Source organism: Vipera ursinii, assembly GCF_947247035.1.
Source record: "Vipera ursinii genome assembly, chromosome: 2".
NCBI lineage: Eukaryota > Metazoa > Chordata > Lepidosauria > Squamata > Viperidae > Vipera > Vipera ursinii.
In genome coordinates, this window is record NC_139513.1 from 77,528,895 (window position 1) to 77,547,100 (window position 18,206).

Here is an 18,206-nt window from a genome sequence, read left to right on the forward strand (position 1 = left end):
GAATTTCAAAGTCTTAGTTACAGGTTCATCATTTCTCGGTTTAAGATGACATCAATAATGACACATCTTTGACTTGGTTTTCTATGAAGTTTGAACTTAGCCATTCATTCCTTCTTTTACATGACCACAAATTATTCTTAAATGTACAAAAGAAACCTGTCTTCTAGGTAAATGTCAGTAAGGAGTATTTATACAGACGATCTGAAGTGCCAACTTTCCTATTCAAAATTTGCTGCTTATTTGAAAAGTGTAGGATATTTTAAAATCTCAGTTCTGGGACTAGATCTCCTTGGTTATATTGAAGTAGATGAAATTCTCTTAATTACATTGACAATGACGATTAGGTCCTATTATATTTCCAGGTGTTCAGAAATCCAATGCTTTACTCTTACCCTTTCAGTGTACTGCTTCCCCCAAAGAAATCATCAACAGGTTATCAGTGGTGCTCAGATATTTTGCTGTACTAGCTCATCCTGCCATATATAATCTATTCCATTACACAAAATTAAAAGGCCATACAAGGAAAAAAAACACAGTTAATTACATCTCACCACAAGGATGGAAATGAATTAGGGAGACGAAAAGGAAAAGAGGGGCATGAATGTGCAGGAACATAAAAACCCCACAATTGTTGTACAGCCAAGTTAGTGTTCATAATCTCTTCTCCAAGGAAGGAGAAAGAGGCACAGGAGGCGATACTGGCCTGCTCAGAAACTGAATAAGTAAATAATAGTTAGTAAGTAAAGATGAGAAGAAGAAATAGGTTACAGTTTGATTATTGGGATGTAGTAGGATAGATTAGAAATGGGATTAAACACACATTGTTAAATACTTCCATGGACTGGGCTGAGTTTAAAATCCAACTTATTTTGGCAATAGAAGTAAAGGTTAGAATGATGAGTGAGAAACAACATACACAGTTTATGTAGTATGGAAGCCATTAGTCTGATACCATAAAACAAAATAAATATGCACCCAACGAACGCCATGAATTCCAGTAATGAAATCCAATTATATCTTGATTTCGTTTTTTGTAGTAGTTAGTGATTGTCTTTTATTAGCAATAACTCTGTGACTGCTGGCCTTGAGATCTAAATTTGAGAAACCAAAACTATTTGTTTCGATTCTTGGTAATTATCCCAAAATAAAGTCACCACGTTGTGTAGTGAAATGGAAAATGAAACTGCCAACTGAAAGGCATGCAGCAATGCTTTTATCAAATTTGTGGTCTTCGTATAGTTGGACTTACGTCTTGCAATAAATTGAACTGCAACACTAACCCTTCATGACTAGAAACAGCTACAGGGGAAGCTGCCTGAAATACAGTGGGAGAGCATTGCCTCCTAGGGTTCCATATCAAGAGAGGTGGTCATAATTTAACCCTTAATTGTGATTTCATTTACCAGGATCCTTGTAGGGGAGCTGGGCAGCTCCACAAATAAATAAATAAATAAATAAATAAATAAATAAATAAATAAATAAATAAATAAATAAATAAATAAATCTATCTCCTGTCTAAGCTATCACTAAAAACACTCTCCAAGATCCACATTCATCCCTATGAACAATTCCACTGAAAACAATTCAAGTTGGAAGTAACTAGAGTTTACGCTACATTTCTTTTATTGTCCTGCCTAAAGCCCAATCTGAGAATCCTTCTGGACAGATAGAGTGCTGTGTTCATGCTCTGGAGGATTTTCTATCCAATTGAAAAATGTGGATAAAAACTACCCAGAGCAGGCACACTTGGTTACATATACGTTCACAGTATGAGCATTCATACCTACATTCACAACTGTCAAGCATACAAACAAATAACAGTCCACATACAAGTACAGACACTGAATTTAATATATGCAAATATATTGCCAGTGTATATCATCACTCCTATACATTAACACCCATATCCATTTTTCAGCCAGGTAAGCATACTTCACATATACATACTTGCACAAATCCAATCATTCATTCATTTCTACCTTCATCAAAACCATCAGTCAGTACTTTCTTATACAAAAAAGTATTCAGATATTGGTCTCCATGCAATAATTTGCCACAAGAGTTTATACACATAAACTCTTGTGGCAAATTACTGATCTGCTGTCAGTTCTTCCCTGTATCCCCAAAGACACATCTTTATGGCTATAATTTATGAGCACTTTGCTATTAAGAGATATTTAGCCAGCCTGACTGGTGAACATTATGAGAGCTTGAGGAAGCTTGAGGAAGGTAATATCTACATCCCTCGCTAGCCAAAGGACTGGATGAGATTTTAAGCTGAAATTAAGGTGGAAATAGCAAGGAGTAAGTAAGAAAGTTGAAAGTTAGGAGCAAAATCTGCCTGACTTAGGGGAAAACTCTAGGAACACAGGAATTTTGAATGGTAGCCAGAGTTTACTGAGTCCACTTGGTATAAATCAGAATTATAAGTCTTATATTTAGTATACATTTTCAACAGCTGCATGTCTAGATTTGTCATCAAAAGATAATCTCTGTGTAGCCAAGCAGAGAAAGGTCCCAAAAGATCTGGACTGCCACTTCAAAGACAAAATAATCTGATTTAATTATATCTTCAGAGCAATTCTAGAGTTATTCTTGAATTGATCCTTTAGTAAATCAAAAAATAGGGGCTTTTATAGGCACTCCGTCAGTTCAAGATCACACCCTGAGATGTTGGGACTTCTAAGAACGGGAAAATACCAGGGAAGGGAGATTAAGATTGAAGAACATTCAATTCCAAAGATGGCAGTACTTGAGGAATCAACGTTTAAAAGACAGCACTTGTCTGCACGAGTTATTTCTTCCTTTCATTTTCAGGGCTTACTGGGAGACCTGGCTAGGGAACCAAGGAAGAATTGGTTTATTTCAGGGAGGTAAGGTACATTTAACTGTACAGAATTGGTAGAATCGGTGTCTTTCAAGGTACAGCAAAGAGAAAATCATAAGTTTATATGGTGACATACATCCTTAGCAAAGCACTCATTCGTATGTTCAATCATTTAACCACTCGGACACAGGCTCCACAGGCAGTCACGCAGCGAGCTTACACACGAGTGGGAGAGGAGACTAAGACACACCAAAGCCAAGAGACATTATGGCAGGCACTCACTTGGATTTGTTCTCCTCATAGTGAGCACTGGTCTTAATGTATCTGGCCAGCTCTATCTGCATATCGCCGAATAAAGGAACCACCTGCAGCTGCTGGAAGAAAAAACAAGAAATGGTTTAAAGAAGGTAAAGAGGCTTCCTTTGGTATGAGTCTGGTGCATGGAGTAAAGAAGTATCTAACCACCAGAGGGGGCTAAAAGGCTGAAAGAGTGTTCCTAAACAGTATATGGAGGAGCGAAATAGTTGGTGAATTTTCAGGGTGAAGCCCAGAAATATGTGTTGTTGTGACGACTCAGATCAGGTCAGCACAGTTTTTATTGAGCAATCTGCGTCATCATTTTGCATGGGCATCAGTCCTTTTGAAAACTACCTCTGCTGGATTTCTGAATGCTAGGTCTATTCGAAAAACCACGCTTTCTCTTGCAATATAGTACATTGAAACACTCTGAGTTCACTAAGTGGTGGTGGTGGGGGGCCACATTGAAAAAGAAATACTGACTGATGGTCTTGAGAAGGTTAATCATCTCAATGATACCTATTAGAAAGAAGCAGCCATGTTCCAAGGCATCTAGTGTGAGGGATACAAGTTGTCCTCGACTTACAACCACAACTTACAACCACAATTTCTGTCGGGAAGCAAAACGTTTGTTAAGTGAATTTTGCTCCATTTTAAGACCTTTCTTGCCACAGTTGTTAAGTGAATCACTGCAGATGTTGAGTTAGTTATGTGATTGTTAAGTGAATCTGGTTTTCCCATTGACTTTGCTTGTCAGAAGGTTGCAAAAGGTGATTACGTGACCCTGGGACACAGCAACCGTCATAAATACATGGCAGTTCCCAAGCATCTGAATTTTGATCATGTGACCACGGGGATGCTGCAACGGTTGTGTCAAAAACAGTCATAAGTCATTTTTTTCAGTGCCATTGTAACTTCGAATGGACACTAAATGAACTGTTGTAAGTTGAGGATTACCTGTAGTACTATCATGTGAAAACAAAACAGTGTCTCTAAGTCATCTGGCCAAGTTCACCAAGGGCAGAACCTCTATTGCATTAATAACTGCCTAGAAGAGGAATGTCAGCAGAATTAGTAAAAATGCATGAGCGTTAAGTTCTCTTGCACCTAATCACCCTATGATCACTTTGGCACAGGAAATACATCTTCATGTTTTTACTTTCTGTTTTGCCTCCTGCTACCATGCTGAGCCATCAGTCTCAACACATGTAGAAGCTTATTATACAGACAGGAAGACAGGATTTCTATTCTCGTTACAAATCTTGAATCACATATTTCATTTATTAAATATGAAGCCAAGACTTCTCAATTGGCTCAAATTATTAAAAATGAAAATAGCTTTGGCCAGAGAAAAAGGAAATTTACCCTTGGTAGGTTTTCAGTATATGATAATATGTTTCACTTGAAGCAATTACATGAATTTATTAATAATCTTGGATTACCATTTGTAGGTTGCAGAAATCTGAATCTTTGCTGCCATCTAATGAGCATCTAGATTTTGTAACCCAAATATGGTAGCCTTAAATAGTCACATTTGAAAACCTAACAGCAAAGGTTATTTCTTAAAGATAATTTGACATTTGACAAAAACAACAGAATATCAATTTCATACAACAATAGATTTTTTTCCTAAAAGGAAACCATAGTATTCAAGGAGTGCTCCTGAATTAAACATGGTCAGATTTTGGTCAACAAAGTGACTTCTCTCAAATGTGCTTTTTTCCAAAAGGCAATTGAACTTTCTTTGTTTTTCCTTGAAGACATTTCACTTCTCATCCAAGAAGCTTCTTCAGTTCTTCTTCAGTTCAGAACTGAAGAAGCTTCTTGGATGAGAAGTGAAACATCTTCAAGGAAAAACAGGAAGTCCAGTTGCCTTTTGGAAAAAGCACGTTTGAGACAACCATGACTTGATGCATGAGAATCTCTATTGAAAAAGTGACTTCTCATTTCCATCCTTCACAGAATATTTTTGATTACAGTGATTTGTTTGAACCATTCACTCTACCCAAATAGCATACTATGAACTACATCATCAAAGTTGAATCAATCAATTAGCAGTCAGTAACTAACACATTATAGGTCTTACATTTAAAGAGGCAGAGCTAGGATTGCTTTTACTGTAACTTTTTTTTTTGGTAAAGTAAAATCTTTAAACTGCATATAGTTCTCATTTAATAGCCATTCATCCAGCAACCATTCAAAGTTACAACAGAGCTGAGGGAGACTTGTGACTAGTCCTCATAGTAGTGGCCACCACAAAGTCCCCATGATCACGATTTGGGCATTTGGAAACCAACTTGCAATTATGACATTGCGGCGTTCTGCAGTCATATGTTCACATTTTGTAATCTTCGCTGCCAACTTCAGACAATCAAAGTCAATGTGGAAGTTGGCAGGAGATCACTAATGGTGACTACATGACCGTGGGATATTGCAACCACGTGGGATTAGCCTAACAATGGCAACTGGGACTGCCAGAATTGCTGAGGTAATTTGGCATAGTCATGTGATATTGTGCTTTCTGATAGCATTGCTTAGCAATCCCAGTTACTGTGGGTTAAAAGGACTACCTGTATATGGAAATGTTATTGGGTAACTGAAGAAAATGGAAGTAACTCAGATATCTAATATGTTTTAGAATGCCACTGTGCTTGGCATAGATTTAACACTATTTTTTAAACAGGTACAAGAATCGAATGGCCTTCTTGTGATAATGAGGACTCTAAACTTTGGGTACCTGTCACTTTTGAAATTTTTGCCCTCCAAATATTAAGTTTATGGAAGAAATTAATTTAAATTAATTTCCATATTTTCATAATTAATTAATTTCCATAATTTCCAGAAATGCAGGAAATCACTTTAACTTCTGCCTGCAAGAGGAAAAATGAAACATGTAAATCTGTTAACATGTAGATTTCATTCACAGGCACGTGCGTGAACTGTGGAATACTTTCTGGAACTTGGCAATAGCTTCAAGGTATGGTAAAGTCAAACAAGTATACAAATATCTTAATTTAAAATCTGTTTATTTAATTAAACAGGATCCTTAGCAGTTGACCTTGCTGGTGTGCCAAGACTAGAATGATAATAGGTAATATTTATCAAAAGATGCTGTCTTCCTTTATTTACTAAATGAAACACACTGTTATGTCTGAACAGCAGTAGGTAGAATGTTAGTAATTATTAATTAGAGGTGCTGCAGCTACAATGTAGTTTTTGAGTTCAACTTAGCAATTTGTTGTTAGTTGCGAAGTCGTGTCCGACCCATCGCGACCCTATGGACAATGTTCCTCCAGGCCTTCCTGTCCTCTACCATCTAACTTAACAATGGAAAGTATTTATTTTGATGAACTTTCAAGAATAAGCATTTAGCAATGCTGCAGATTGAACTGCTGTAAAAGGAGCCACTGGAGAGGGCACCTCAAGGTTCACAGCAAAAGTCTGTTGCCCTGATAAAGGAACTTTGTTTGGCCACTTATGTACAGCAGATGCTATTTGGAAACTTTAAAACTTCTGCAAACAATCATAAATGATTATGAACGATCCCCTTTCATTTCTCCAAAAATTTTAAGCAGCAGAAATGTTACATCCTTTCTTTAAAACGCACCACAATATGAAAGAGTACCACAATAAATTCTGTCTTTTGAAAGAAGCAGGCAAAATGGCCAGACGCTTTTTCATGCTGATACAGGAGATATACATGACCGATACCTAGTTTTTACAGTTGAGTAGCCATATTTTTTTAAGATGGGTTGAAATTTCTACCACAAGCAGGTCCTGCTCTTCTAAGCAGTCCAAATATGGGAACCATTCTTGGCAAAACCTAAAACAAATTCTAGGCTGGACATTTTTGAGATCAGCAGGTAATATACTGTATTTATACAAATCTGTTATCTAAAATCACTGCAGCTGTCGCTTGATCTGGTTGCTAATAGATAAATCAAGCAAGAGTGAAACAGTCAGAACACTTTTTATGCAGTTTACAGTAGCTTTAGTTTGTAAAATAAACTAAAAATGATGATAAAGTTTCTCTCCAGTTGAGTTTAACTTTCAGTGGCCTCTCTGGTGGTTTCCCTGGCATCTGTTTGGAGATATACATATTTTTTGAGATACTTTTTTCCCCCACTTCTCAATCTAGTCTCTTCCACAGCCTTGGCATTTTTGGATAGCTTTCACTGTTGTACTATAGAACAGAAAATATAGCATGACCTCCCAGCAGGTCCACCCCTTCTTAATGTTTGGAGATGAGTCAAAGTTAGCATTACCATGTTTTTAAAAGTTTGGTACCCGACCGAGAATAATGCACAATTGATTTTTTTTTTTTAAAAAAAGAGGGGACAGAGGGAGGTAAATCAGAAAAAAGAACCAAGCAAATTATGTCTTTTACAATCAGCCATTACAGTGAATTCCATAAGGACTTTTTTCTCTCCTCTATCCACATCTAATTTAACTCAGAAAATACCTAAATGGAAGCTACAGTTTCCATTTATTGATGTATGCGTATCTATAAATATGCACACCCGGTATGTTTTTGTTTTTTGTTTTAGTCCCTCCCCCCCCCCCCCCCGTTGTAATTTTGTGCATTCTCCTTTTCTTTGTTTTCTGTATTTAATTTAAAAAATGAAAATTAAAAACAAAATTAACTGAATGGACAAGCTTGTGCACCGTAACTCACATTTAAAAAAATCACCTCTATCTAAAAGATGATCAACCTATTGTCCTAATATGTACAGTAGCTATGTCCACTGTAGGAACCAGGTTTTTCCTGAAGAAGAAACAGAAAAATTCCTGTCTATGATTAATGCCCCGATGTTGATTTTTAGGGTTTATTGTGCAGAGGTGAAATCTGGTAGATATGGAATTAATTTGCATGAATCTGATTTTATCAGAACATTTTTTTTGCAGAAATATTAGCATGCTGTTAAAACACACAAAATAAAACCCCCTAATTGCTTAAAATTTTCAATTATGCAGCAATAAAATATTCAGATGTTTGTGATTCAATCACACCTTTGGTTCCGGCATGTCAAATTCTTCTGTGTTTGCTTTATCCCTAGACAGAACCAATGCAGAAAGTTTTGGGTTCTTCTGGAAATAATCATGAACCAGAGCCAAGCCAGACACTGACCTTGAAGAATTTATCAATTTTGCTGAGGTTGATTCTCTTCTTGGCATCTAATTTGTAAATATTACTGACATTTCCATCCATCAGATACAGACCAAAACCCATCACCTAAAAGAAAAATACGAGCAACATCTGAATGTTTGACCCATTTAATAGTTACTATTTGAAAGAAGGAAAGAGTATATTCCATGAACAAATTTTCAATTTTAAAAAAAAACATTTCTCATAATATTTAAGATTACATTTAGTTTGTGACTAACCATAACATACTTTTGATTTCCAAAACTGTAGGAAGCTTCCTTAAATTGCTTCAAAGTATTTGTCCAGTTACTCAGTATTGTCCACTCATACTGGCAGCTGTTCTCTGAATGTAAAGATATTTTACCCTAGCTTGCTTGTACATCTTCCATTTGCACTGGAAATGCAACACTTTGTAGAAAGCATGCACACGCACACACACACACACACACACACACAGAGAGAGAGGGGGGGAGGATTGGGGGCTTTCTTTGACCCATAGGCTTCCAACCTTATATAAAGAAAGAAGGATTTTCAAGCTGACTCTGAAAAAGACTTGTGGGATTTTTTTTAATGTATGTTCTTTTAATCATTTTAAATCTTCCTTTTAATAATCCAGAAGTTGTCTTTTCATAGAGAAGTTAAAATCTAAGTTTAAAAGCAACATCTGAATGTTTGTCACAGTCAGTTAATAGTTACTGTCTGAAAGAAAGAAAAAGAAAAATTGTCTTCAAGAAGTATACAATCTAAAAAGAGAAAAAATGCCACCACCACCCCTCCTCCTCCTCCACCACCACCACCAAGGCATGCATCATGAAAATAGACATCGCTAAGTACTTGGGGAAAACTGAGATGGCTAAGAGACATTTGTGGAGAACTGAAAGAAGTTACCTTCAAGAGCATATGCTTCTCGCTGGGTGTCAAGTACATCTTGTTTTCATAGTAATCCACACAGATGTTGACAATATCAGCCAACAGTTCTTCATAACCAGGGATCACTTCCAGTTGCTGATGCAGGCACTTAAAAAAAATTCCCACAAGACCCTCACTCATTTTCAGTGAGAACAAAATAAAAGGTTGTAAAGTTTAATTTAGCATCTTCCTTGCGGTGTATCGGCAATGAATTAATTTAAGTACTGCTTACATCAAATACTGCCTTTGCTCTAAATAGTTGTATGCAGTGTAGGAACACGTGTGCAGCAATGCGAACAGCAACAAGACTGCTAGAGAGAGGAGCTGCATTCTTCCCAGGAGTCTCAGTGTAACTAAGGCTGATACAGAAAGATTAAACCTCTTTTCCTATAGCTACTGTATCCTGCCATCTGCCTACTCCTGATGTATTTCTGCTACCACCATTCTTTTTAAAGAGGCAATGCCTTTGACTTCTGCCCTAACCAATTCTACATGTAGTAGCTTGCGAAAGTTAGTTGCTAACAAAGGCTGCAAAAGCAATAATTTAAGTGTTTGTGTAAAAAAGAAGGAATAGAGTGGAGTACTTGGTGCTCTCTGTTTCCCCATCTCCATCAAACACCTCCCCCCTGCAAAAAATAAAAGATAAAAAACCTGACAGGGCAAGTTATATACTTAAAAGAGGCAACACACCCTACTCTCCGTCACACTGATGATGTTACCTAGTTGGATAATGAAATGTCTGTAAGCAAACAATCAAGTGCAGAAAGCACCAAGAACTCCATAGTTCAACTCTGAGCTATATATATTTTCTTCTGCTGAAATGGAATAGAGACAGGAAATTCAGTGGATCATGCCAAATGTTTATTAACAGGGTGTGTTCCTGATTTTGTGCATTTGTGTGTGTGTATGTATGTGTATGTATTTGTATGTGTGTGTGAATGCATCTGTTGTATAGATAAAAAACACAGTATTTGGTTGCTATGGAAATGTGTTTAAAAGCCTTGCACAGTGTTTGCTATTTCATGGAGTTGATGAATGAAGTTGTACAAGTGACACCTATATTTATTTCATAATGCACAGGGTTTCATAAATAGTCCAGGATGATTAATTTCTCATGTAACAACTTGCATTTAATAAAATAAAAGTCCCAAATTCAAATAAGGCCTTATGGTTGTAAATACTTCTTACGATGTACTGTGTCCTTAGAATTGGAGTCCAAAGCATACACGTTAGGTCAAAGTAAATTTATTAACGTATCATACTATGTGACAAAAGATTCTACCTGGGTGATCCTGTTATGGTTTGCTAGGAACATGGAGAGATTCTGTGATTCCTGAATAGACTGAGGATCAGCCATTTTCCTTAAAAACTGGGCCGCTCTGAAAAACAAGAGAAACTCAATTTTGTTGATAAGTTGGAACACGCTGCCAGCATGTGGCTGAGTAACACAGAATTATAAAAAGGAGCCACAAGAGGAATACAATAATGCCGTTTCATTATCTTTATTTCACCGTAAATATATTTTGACACAAAACAGGATTCGGAAGCCTCTATTCCATGACTAAATACTATTACCGTAACTTTGGAACACGCTGCCAGCATGTGGCTGAGTAACACAGAATTATAAAAAGGAGCCACAAGAGGAATACAATAATGCCGTTTCATTATCTTTATTTCACCGTAAATATATTTTGACACAAAACAGGATTCGGAAGCCTCTATTCCATGACTAAATACTATTACGGTAACTTTGAAAAAAACACTGGCCATATTTCCAAAGATCCCAGCAATAAGCCCTGTAAAATACATACATACATATGACTCTCACCTTTTATAAGCAGAATGGTCATTTTTGACACTGCACTTCATGTTCTTCAGTTCGTCCAAGACAGCAAACATGTTGATAAATTTTCCCAAGGTCAGTAGATATGCTTCTGAAACAAAGTCTTTCCTTCTCTCTGCATGGCACAAACGCTTGACCTCACTACAGAATCGTTCAATGGCCTTTCTCTAAGAAATAGTAAGACACCAATAATTTAAAGAAGGAGTAAAAGGGGAGGAACTGCCAGTAATTGATGAGAACTGAGGCTTTGGGATTCCACCAGCTCTGGTCTAAATTTGAATTTGCTATCTCCTAAAGAGTGAAGGGATGTTGATCCTGAAGGTGGTTTTTCACGAGGCAACTGGACTTTCTTGTTTTTATTTGAAAACGTTTCACTTCCCATCTGAAGAGCTGAAGAAGCTTCTTGGATGAGAAGTGAAACGTCTTCAAAGAAAAACAAGAAAGTCCAGTTGTCTCATGAAAAAAAGCACCTTTGGGATAACTATGACCTGGATGACTAAGAATCTCCATAAACATGGGATGCTGATGTTTATTCATCTAGTTGATCCAGTGTCCTCAACAAACCAGGCCTCACGAAGCATTCTAAGAAACTAAAAATAGAAATTGGCCCAAATTGTGATAGCCAGAAAACAATCCAAACAAGCAGAGGAAGTACTAAGAACCACCCAGGAGTCTGGAGAATGGAAAAAGAAGGGATTCTTTTGGGTATGTTAAAAGTATTTGTTTTTGTATACCAGCTCTTATGCCCTGTTTTCCTTATGGATTTGTGTGTGGTGGCTGACATGCAATCTTTCCTGGCTTTGCTTTTGGCAAGATGCATATTTTGCTTTCTTTGTTTCTATCTTTTTTTTAAAGTATATGTTGGAGATAATTTTCCTTAGCATCCACATTAGCCTACTGTTCCCACACTGTGGGGATGAATTTTGGGAGCTCTGGCCTTGATTGTGATTTTTTTTTAATTTGGTAATTGGATTATTTGCTTTTTCTTTAAAGCCTCACCAAATGACCTATTCGAAAATTAACATTTTTATTTAATATTCCTCTACAGCAGACATGTCAAACACAAGGCCCGGGGGCCAGATCTGGCCTGCGAAGTGGTTTCATGCGGCCCGCGAAGCCATCCTGGAAACAGTGAGGGAATGGCCCCCGCTGCCTTGGCTCTGGCCCAGAGACCCTCCTTCTGCCAGAGACCCTCAGATCTGTCCCACTCCTGCCCAGGCCCCCATAGGCACCCTTGATGCGAACGATGTAGAGCTGGCCACTCCCACCCAGTAGGCCATACGCACTCTAGCCACGCCCACCCAGTAGGCCACACCCACCCTGGTCATACTCACCCGGCCCCTTGAGGGCAACCGCAATGCTGATGCGGCCCTCAATGAAATTGAGTTTGACACCCCTGCTCTAGAGAATGTGACTAAGCAAATATCTTCCTCAGTTTGCACCAGTTCGCGAAAGTGCCCACGGCACATTGTCAAACGTTTAAGGAGACTCCTCAACCAAAAAGCTTTTGGGACACCTACACTTTTCTCCTGTGAGAAAAGAATAGCTGAATGGTGCCTCTTTACCTGGCGGTCACATACCTAATTTCATTTGCTGAAAATTGTATTACATGGACTGCTGGAAAAAAAATGGGATTCAACTGACAAGGGAATTTCAAGAAAGAAATCTGTATTCCTCTTCTGTTTAATTCTTTTAAAAACCTAACTTTAGATATGCTAACAGATAAACAGACTTATGTTAGAAAGGAAAATGAACCTGTATCTAAACAGGATAGTGCTTCATGTGACACAAGTAAGCAAAAAGTGACCACACCACAATAGATTTATTCTGTGCTATCCCCTAATTGTGTGTTTATGTACTTTGAGTAGCCCAGAGCTACGATAGTATTAAATATAAAGTAGTATTTAAAGTATTTCTCCTGTTACTTTTAGTTTAGTCTGTTTCTATCATATTATCTTCCAATTTAAAAGGCTTTCATTATCTGGGGTCATGTCCTTGGGTTTGCTTATTTGGACTATGATTTGCGGTGCAGTTAAACATCTTTCAAAACCTACCACAATGAACCTCACATTAGATTAGAGAACGGTTTTCCCACATCTGTGTAACTAGTCTTTTTAGGCAAGCAGAAGGAAAGGTCAGCCAATATTAACAAGAGCTTGAGTACTGTCTGTGTGGCATCCAATAACATTCATTTGTTGGCAAAATAGCAAGCAGACTGAATGCTGGCTTTCCCCGACAGTATCAAATCTACCTCTGGAGAGTATTATGTCCTTCAAAACAAGTTTGAAAAGTGTACAGGTATACATGAATGGGAATGGATACAATCAGCAGAAATTTGTTCATATAATTTTAGATATTGCCCTCTTTCACTAATTAAATCAAAATAAGATGCCAAATGGGAACATGAACAATATTAAGCACTTAGCAAAATCATCATACCTCAGGTAGTTTTACTGCAAAAATGGTATTTTATTTATTTTATTTATCAAATTTATTAATTGGCCACCCATCTTAGTACAGGGTAACTCTGCACCAAGAAATAATAAAAGATATATACAGTATATCTATAGAGTAACTGGGTGGGCCACAATAACAGGTGAAGGGGACCGGAGTGAATTTGGAACACCTACCTGAAAGTACATGAACTTCATGAGTTTTGTGACTTCTGGCTCTAAGACTTCCACTGTCTTCTCATAAATCTCTACTCGGTTTGGCTGCTCATTACACTTTACCTGAAGATCAATATAACAATTTGATATTAGTCGTCCTTGTGGACATGGGACACAGAGCAAGATCATTTCTAAAGGGATAGTTTTAAAAGTCTAATGTATCAAGAACAAAACATCTTGGACCACTTTTTGGATGAAACCAATTTAAACCAAGATCATGGTATCTGGCCCTCTCAATTCCTGGCAAATAGACGGGGAAGAAATGGAGGTAGTGACAGATTTTATTTTCATGGGCTCCAAGATCATCGCAGATGGGGACTGCAGCCAAGAAATTAAAAGACGCTCCTGGGGAGGAAAGCTATGGCAAATCTAGACAGCATACTAAAAAGCACAGACATCATCCTGCCAACAAAAGTGCATATAGTCAAGGCTATGGTTTTCCCAGTTGCAATGTATGGCTGTGAAAGCTGGACCATAAGAAAGGCTGAGTGCCAAAGAATTGAGGCCTTTGAACTATGTTGCTGGAGAAGACTCCTGTGAGTCCCTTGGACTGCAAGGCGTTCAAACCGGTCAGTCCTAGAGGAGATCAACCCTGACTGTTCTTTAGAAGGCCAGATCCTGAAATTGAAACTCAAATACTTTGGCCACCTAATGAGAAGGAAGGACTCACTGAAGAAGAGCCTAATGCTGGGAAAGATTGAGGGCAATAGAAGAAGGGGACGACAGAGAATGAGGTGGCTGGATGGAGTCACTGAAGCAGTAGGCGTGAGCCTAAATGGACTCCAGAAGATGGTAGAGGACAGGAAGGCCTGGACGAACGTTGTCCATGGGGTCGCGATGGGTTGGACATGACTTCGCAACTAACAACAACAACAAATTTAATGTATTTGGTATTTTTGTCCATCTATCAAGTCCCAGATCACAACTGCAGGATGAAAGCCTCTTTATTTAAGATTATGCAGTGTAATCTACACAATGATCCAATATGAGTTTGTAGTGAAATGCTTATCAACTTCCCAGTCTAGGATTGATTGGCTCAAATTCACCAAACCAGATTTTGTGCTTAAGTGTAGACTAGAACCTGTGTCTTCACACTCTAATCCAGCACTACACTGGTTGTCCATAGTAGGTTAAATAAGAAATACAATCATTATTTGAGTGAATGTTGATGTTCTAGTGATTTGTTTCTTTGGAAATACTGGTAGTCAAAAGCTGGTCATAGTGACCCATATGTTATGGCATTAACATAAGTAGACTACTATTCCTTGGGTCTTATAAGTTATTAGAGTTTGTCTACTAAGAAAAAGAGAAGCTTATAGCATTCTCAGAGTATATTTCAATTTCTTCTTTATAGCAGACAGAAACGTCTCTCTGATTGAAGTGGATTACAATTTAACTGCACATCTTACCTGGGGAATAGCTCTGGAGCAGCTCCTCCAGGTATAAAGCATTACTGCATATTCATGCCCTTCCTCCAACATCTCATTCTGAAACACAATGGGACAATATAACAGTGCTAGTTGTCACATAACAGTAGACCCTACATCCCCTTCAGCTGATACCTACCATGCTGGAATGCACTGTTGCTTGCTCAATGTACCTTGCAATGCCAGTTACAAAAGCATTTCTGTCTTCAAAATTAGTATCAAAGTTGGCCTGAAAGCAGATCAAGAAAGAGTTAGACATTCTATTTACATTTTCATTTTCATTTGTTTTCAGAGATTTTCCACTGTCCTATTGTAAGAGTTATCTTGGCATGTGCAACCAGTTAAAATGGAAAATATAAAACTTGATACAAGTAATGCATAAAAAAATAAGCAGCTATAAAACAGTTATCAGATTACAGAAAGTAGAGTATTTATCTAACTTAATATTAAAAACAAATGGCAGTGAATAGTACTACTGTACCAATAAGATAAAATCAGAATAAAACCAAGAATAAAAATGGAAATTAATATTAGCCTTACAACGATTTAGTGATTTAGCTACTTGGCTGTTTGGCTAAGATCTAAGTTCAAGTGTACATTGCATTATATAATGCTAACTTTATATATCATTTGATCACTAGGGCAGGGTTTTTCAACCTTTTCACCCATTGTACCACTTTTAGGATATGACAATATCCGAGTACCACCAGTCACCTAGCAAGATGTCAAAAACATGATGACCAAAAAAAAAGGAAAAAAGTGATGAAGTACAAGTAGTCCTCGACTTACAACAGTTTGCTTAGTGACTGTTTGAAGTTACAATGGCACTGAAAAAAGTGCCCCCCAAGCCACAGCCAAGCAAGACACCTGCCTGCCCATCCGGCGGCGCTCTTCCTCCTGTCCGAGGTTTTCATTGTTGTGAGCATTTCTGTTGAGAATTAGCAGCGGGGTTAGGGATGGGGTGTTTGGTTTTTATTCCCCCCATCTGCTGGGTGGTTGTAGCAGGTTTGGGTCACTTCATATGACCCTGGGACACTGTGACCATCATAAATATGAATCAGTTGCCAAGCATCTGAATGTAAATCACAAGACCCTGGAGGTGCTGCAACATTCCTGCTGATCGGCGCTTCTTCTGGGCTCAGAAGCGCCAGGATCAGCGCAGAGCTCCAGCTTGCTTCCATGCCACTAAATAAGGGTACAGCTTTATAGCCAAGCTATCCCATGATTAACGTTCTTTTCCTGCTTCTTTAAGTCTTCTTTACTTGTCCTCTTCCACACTATTCTATCTGCCTCTTGGAACTGTCTACTATTTTCCCCATTGACAAACTTTCTTCTGCTCTTCAAAGCCTGAGTTGACGTGTTACTTTAAGGTATGATTGTAAGGAAATGTTTGTCACCTGGTACATAATGGATGATGGAGGTGGCTCAATGCATGGCTGCTGATCTGGTAATGGCAGCTCCTCCAATAGGTCCACGTTGGACAGAGCATCCTCCAGCGTCACGTGAGTTGTCATGATTCCCAGCTTTTAGACTCACCACTAAAACAACAATAATAAGTGCTTATGTTACAGAACTGAAATAGAAATATAGAACTTTAGAATGACTACTGAAGGAAATTAGGCAAGAGCAAAACATGACTGTTTCTGATGGGGACTATGAGTTCCAGTGCCACTTTCGACAAAATGCCAGCTGGGTGATATTGAAGACAGCAAAAGCCTTCAGTGTGAAGCTGATTAAAATCTGGTCAGTTTCAAGAAACAGAGAAAGGGTGGGCTCACTTTCTCTGCTTCTTGAAACTGACTAGATTTTAATCAGTCTAATCAACTAATTAAGGTCATAGAGCTGATCTTATTAACTTGCCCTTAGCACTTTAGGGAAGTGCTGGGCTGCAGAGAGAAGCAGCTCAGGAAGAGATAGCTTGTTTAAGCAATTTATCCACCTTGCAAACAGGGGCAAAAAGTGGGGGGGGGCTAGAGAGTCAGGCACAGGACACTGTGGGAGAGAACTTTATCTGCACGACATGGCAATAACCATTGATTTTCTCAGCATTTTTCCCCTCTCAGTCATGTATTCACTTAGCAACCATTTTTCTTATGACTATGCCATTAGAACAGAAGGTGGTCACCAAAGAGAGGATATAAACTTAACTACTAATAAGTGTATGCCAGTCCAAAGATACCAAATGTTTTCTGTCCTCAGACTGGCTTGTTTTTTTCCTCTCTCCCTCATGCAGAGGAGACAGATTAGAGAGGAAGGGATTACCAGAGAAACATACAAAACATTCAAAATGAAATACATCTAGCTGTTTGCATAGTGTGCTCATGGTGGCTGGTGCCGCTACAAACAAAGTGAAAGGTGTGGATTTGACTAGTTTTGTCCATTTCAAACCAAGGGCAAAGGTGAGCATTTCAAAGGGTGGGGAAGTGAAGAAAGGGAAAGCCCAGTTACAGTCACATGATTTCCCACTTACGCCTGCTTCACTTAATAGAGCTGCTGGTTGTAATTTTGGTCGCTAAACAAGGACTACTGATATTTTTTACACATTTTGGAAGAAATTTATTTACAAATAACATTAGTAAAACATTTTCCCTCTGCAAGGTGGCTTTTCATATCATTCTCACCACTTTTTACTATTTCAAAATTCACATCATAAAAACAAATAAACATAAACTCCGTAAAGGAATAATCTGCAAATCTCAACCGTGAAGCAATAGGTACTGTACAAACTCCGCAAAGCAAACAGACATGTATCAATTACTCAAACAGTTCAGATAAAAGTGGCATTGCCGTCTTGTCTTTTAAATTCTCTTTCACCATGTAGCTACTATCAGTGAAGCACGAAAGTCCATATTGCCTGGAAGATCGTGTAAGATCTGCTTCTGCAGAGCTTTTTATATTTCATCAGATAACATATTGTTTTTAAGGGCAATTTCACACAATGAAATCTTGTTAATAGTATATAAAATATATGGCAAAAGCATTAATGGTCAGCGAGGGACTATGAATTATGCATATATAGCCAACTGCAATCGCATATCAAGATACATTTATTCTTCAGCATCTATCAGTGGTTAGTAGCACTTGGAAA

The 18,206-nt window shown here is 38.0% G+C and overlaps 1 protein-coding gene across 2 annotated transcripts in view; it reads right to left on the bottom strand.

Moving 5' to 3' along the window:
- Nucleotides 1-18,206, bottom strand: part of CYFIP2 (cytoplasmic FMR1 interacting protein 2) — a gene marked incomplete at its 3' end in the record, with an annotated part of 61,447 nt that overhangs the window by 32,523 nt on the left and 10,718 nt on the right. Inside the window, exons 2-10 of one of the 2 annotated variants that reach the window (XM_083353548.1) lie at nucleotides 16,516-16,656; nucleotides 15,258-15,347; nucleotides 15,101-15,178; nucleotides 13,653-13,754; nucleotides 11,008-11,189; nucleotides 10,462-10,558; nucleotides 9,159-9,287; nucleotides 8,253-8,357; nucleotides 3,110-3,201 (exon numbers count right to left, since the gene is read on the bottom strand). In XM_083353548.1, coding sequence (XP_083209674.1) covers nucleotides 3,110-3,201; nucleotides 8,253-8,357; nucleotides 9,159-9,287; nucleotides 10,462-10,558; nucleotides 11,008-11,189; nucleotides 13,653-13,754; nucleotides 15,101-15,178; nucleotides 15,258-15,347; nucleotides 16,516-16,632 — 992 coding nt within the window. In that variant the 5' untranslated portion in view covers nucleotides 16,633-16,656. Of the gene's footprint in view, nucleotides 1-3,109; nucleotides 3,202-8,252; nucleotides 8,358-9,158; nucleotides 9,288-10,461; nucleotides 10,559-11,007; nucleotides 11,190-13,652; nucleotides 13,755-15,100; nucleotides 15,179-15,257; nucleotides 15,348-16,515; nucleotides 16,721-18,206 lie in introns of those variants that run through there. The other variant, XM_083353547.1, reaches the window with a different exon arrangement.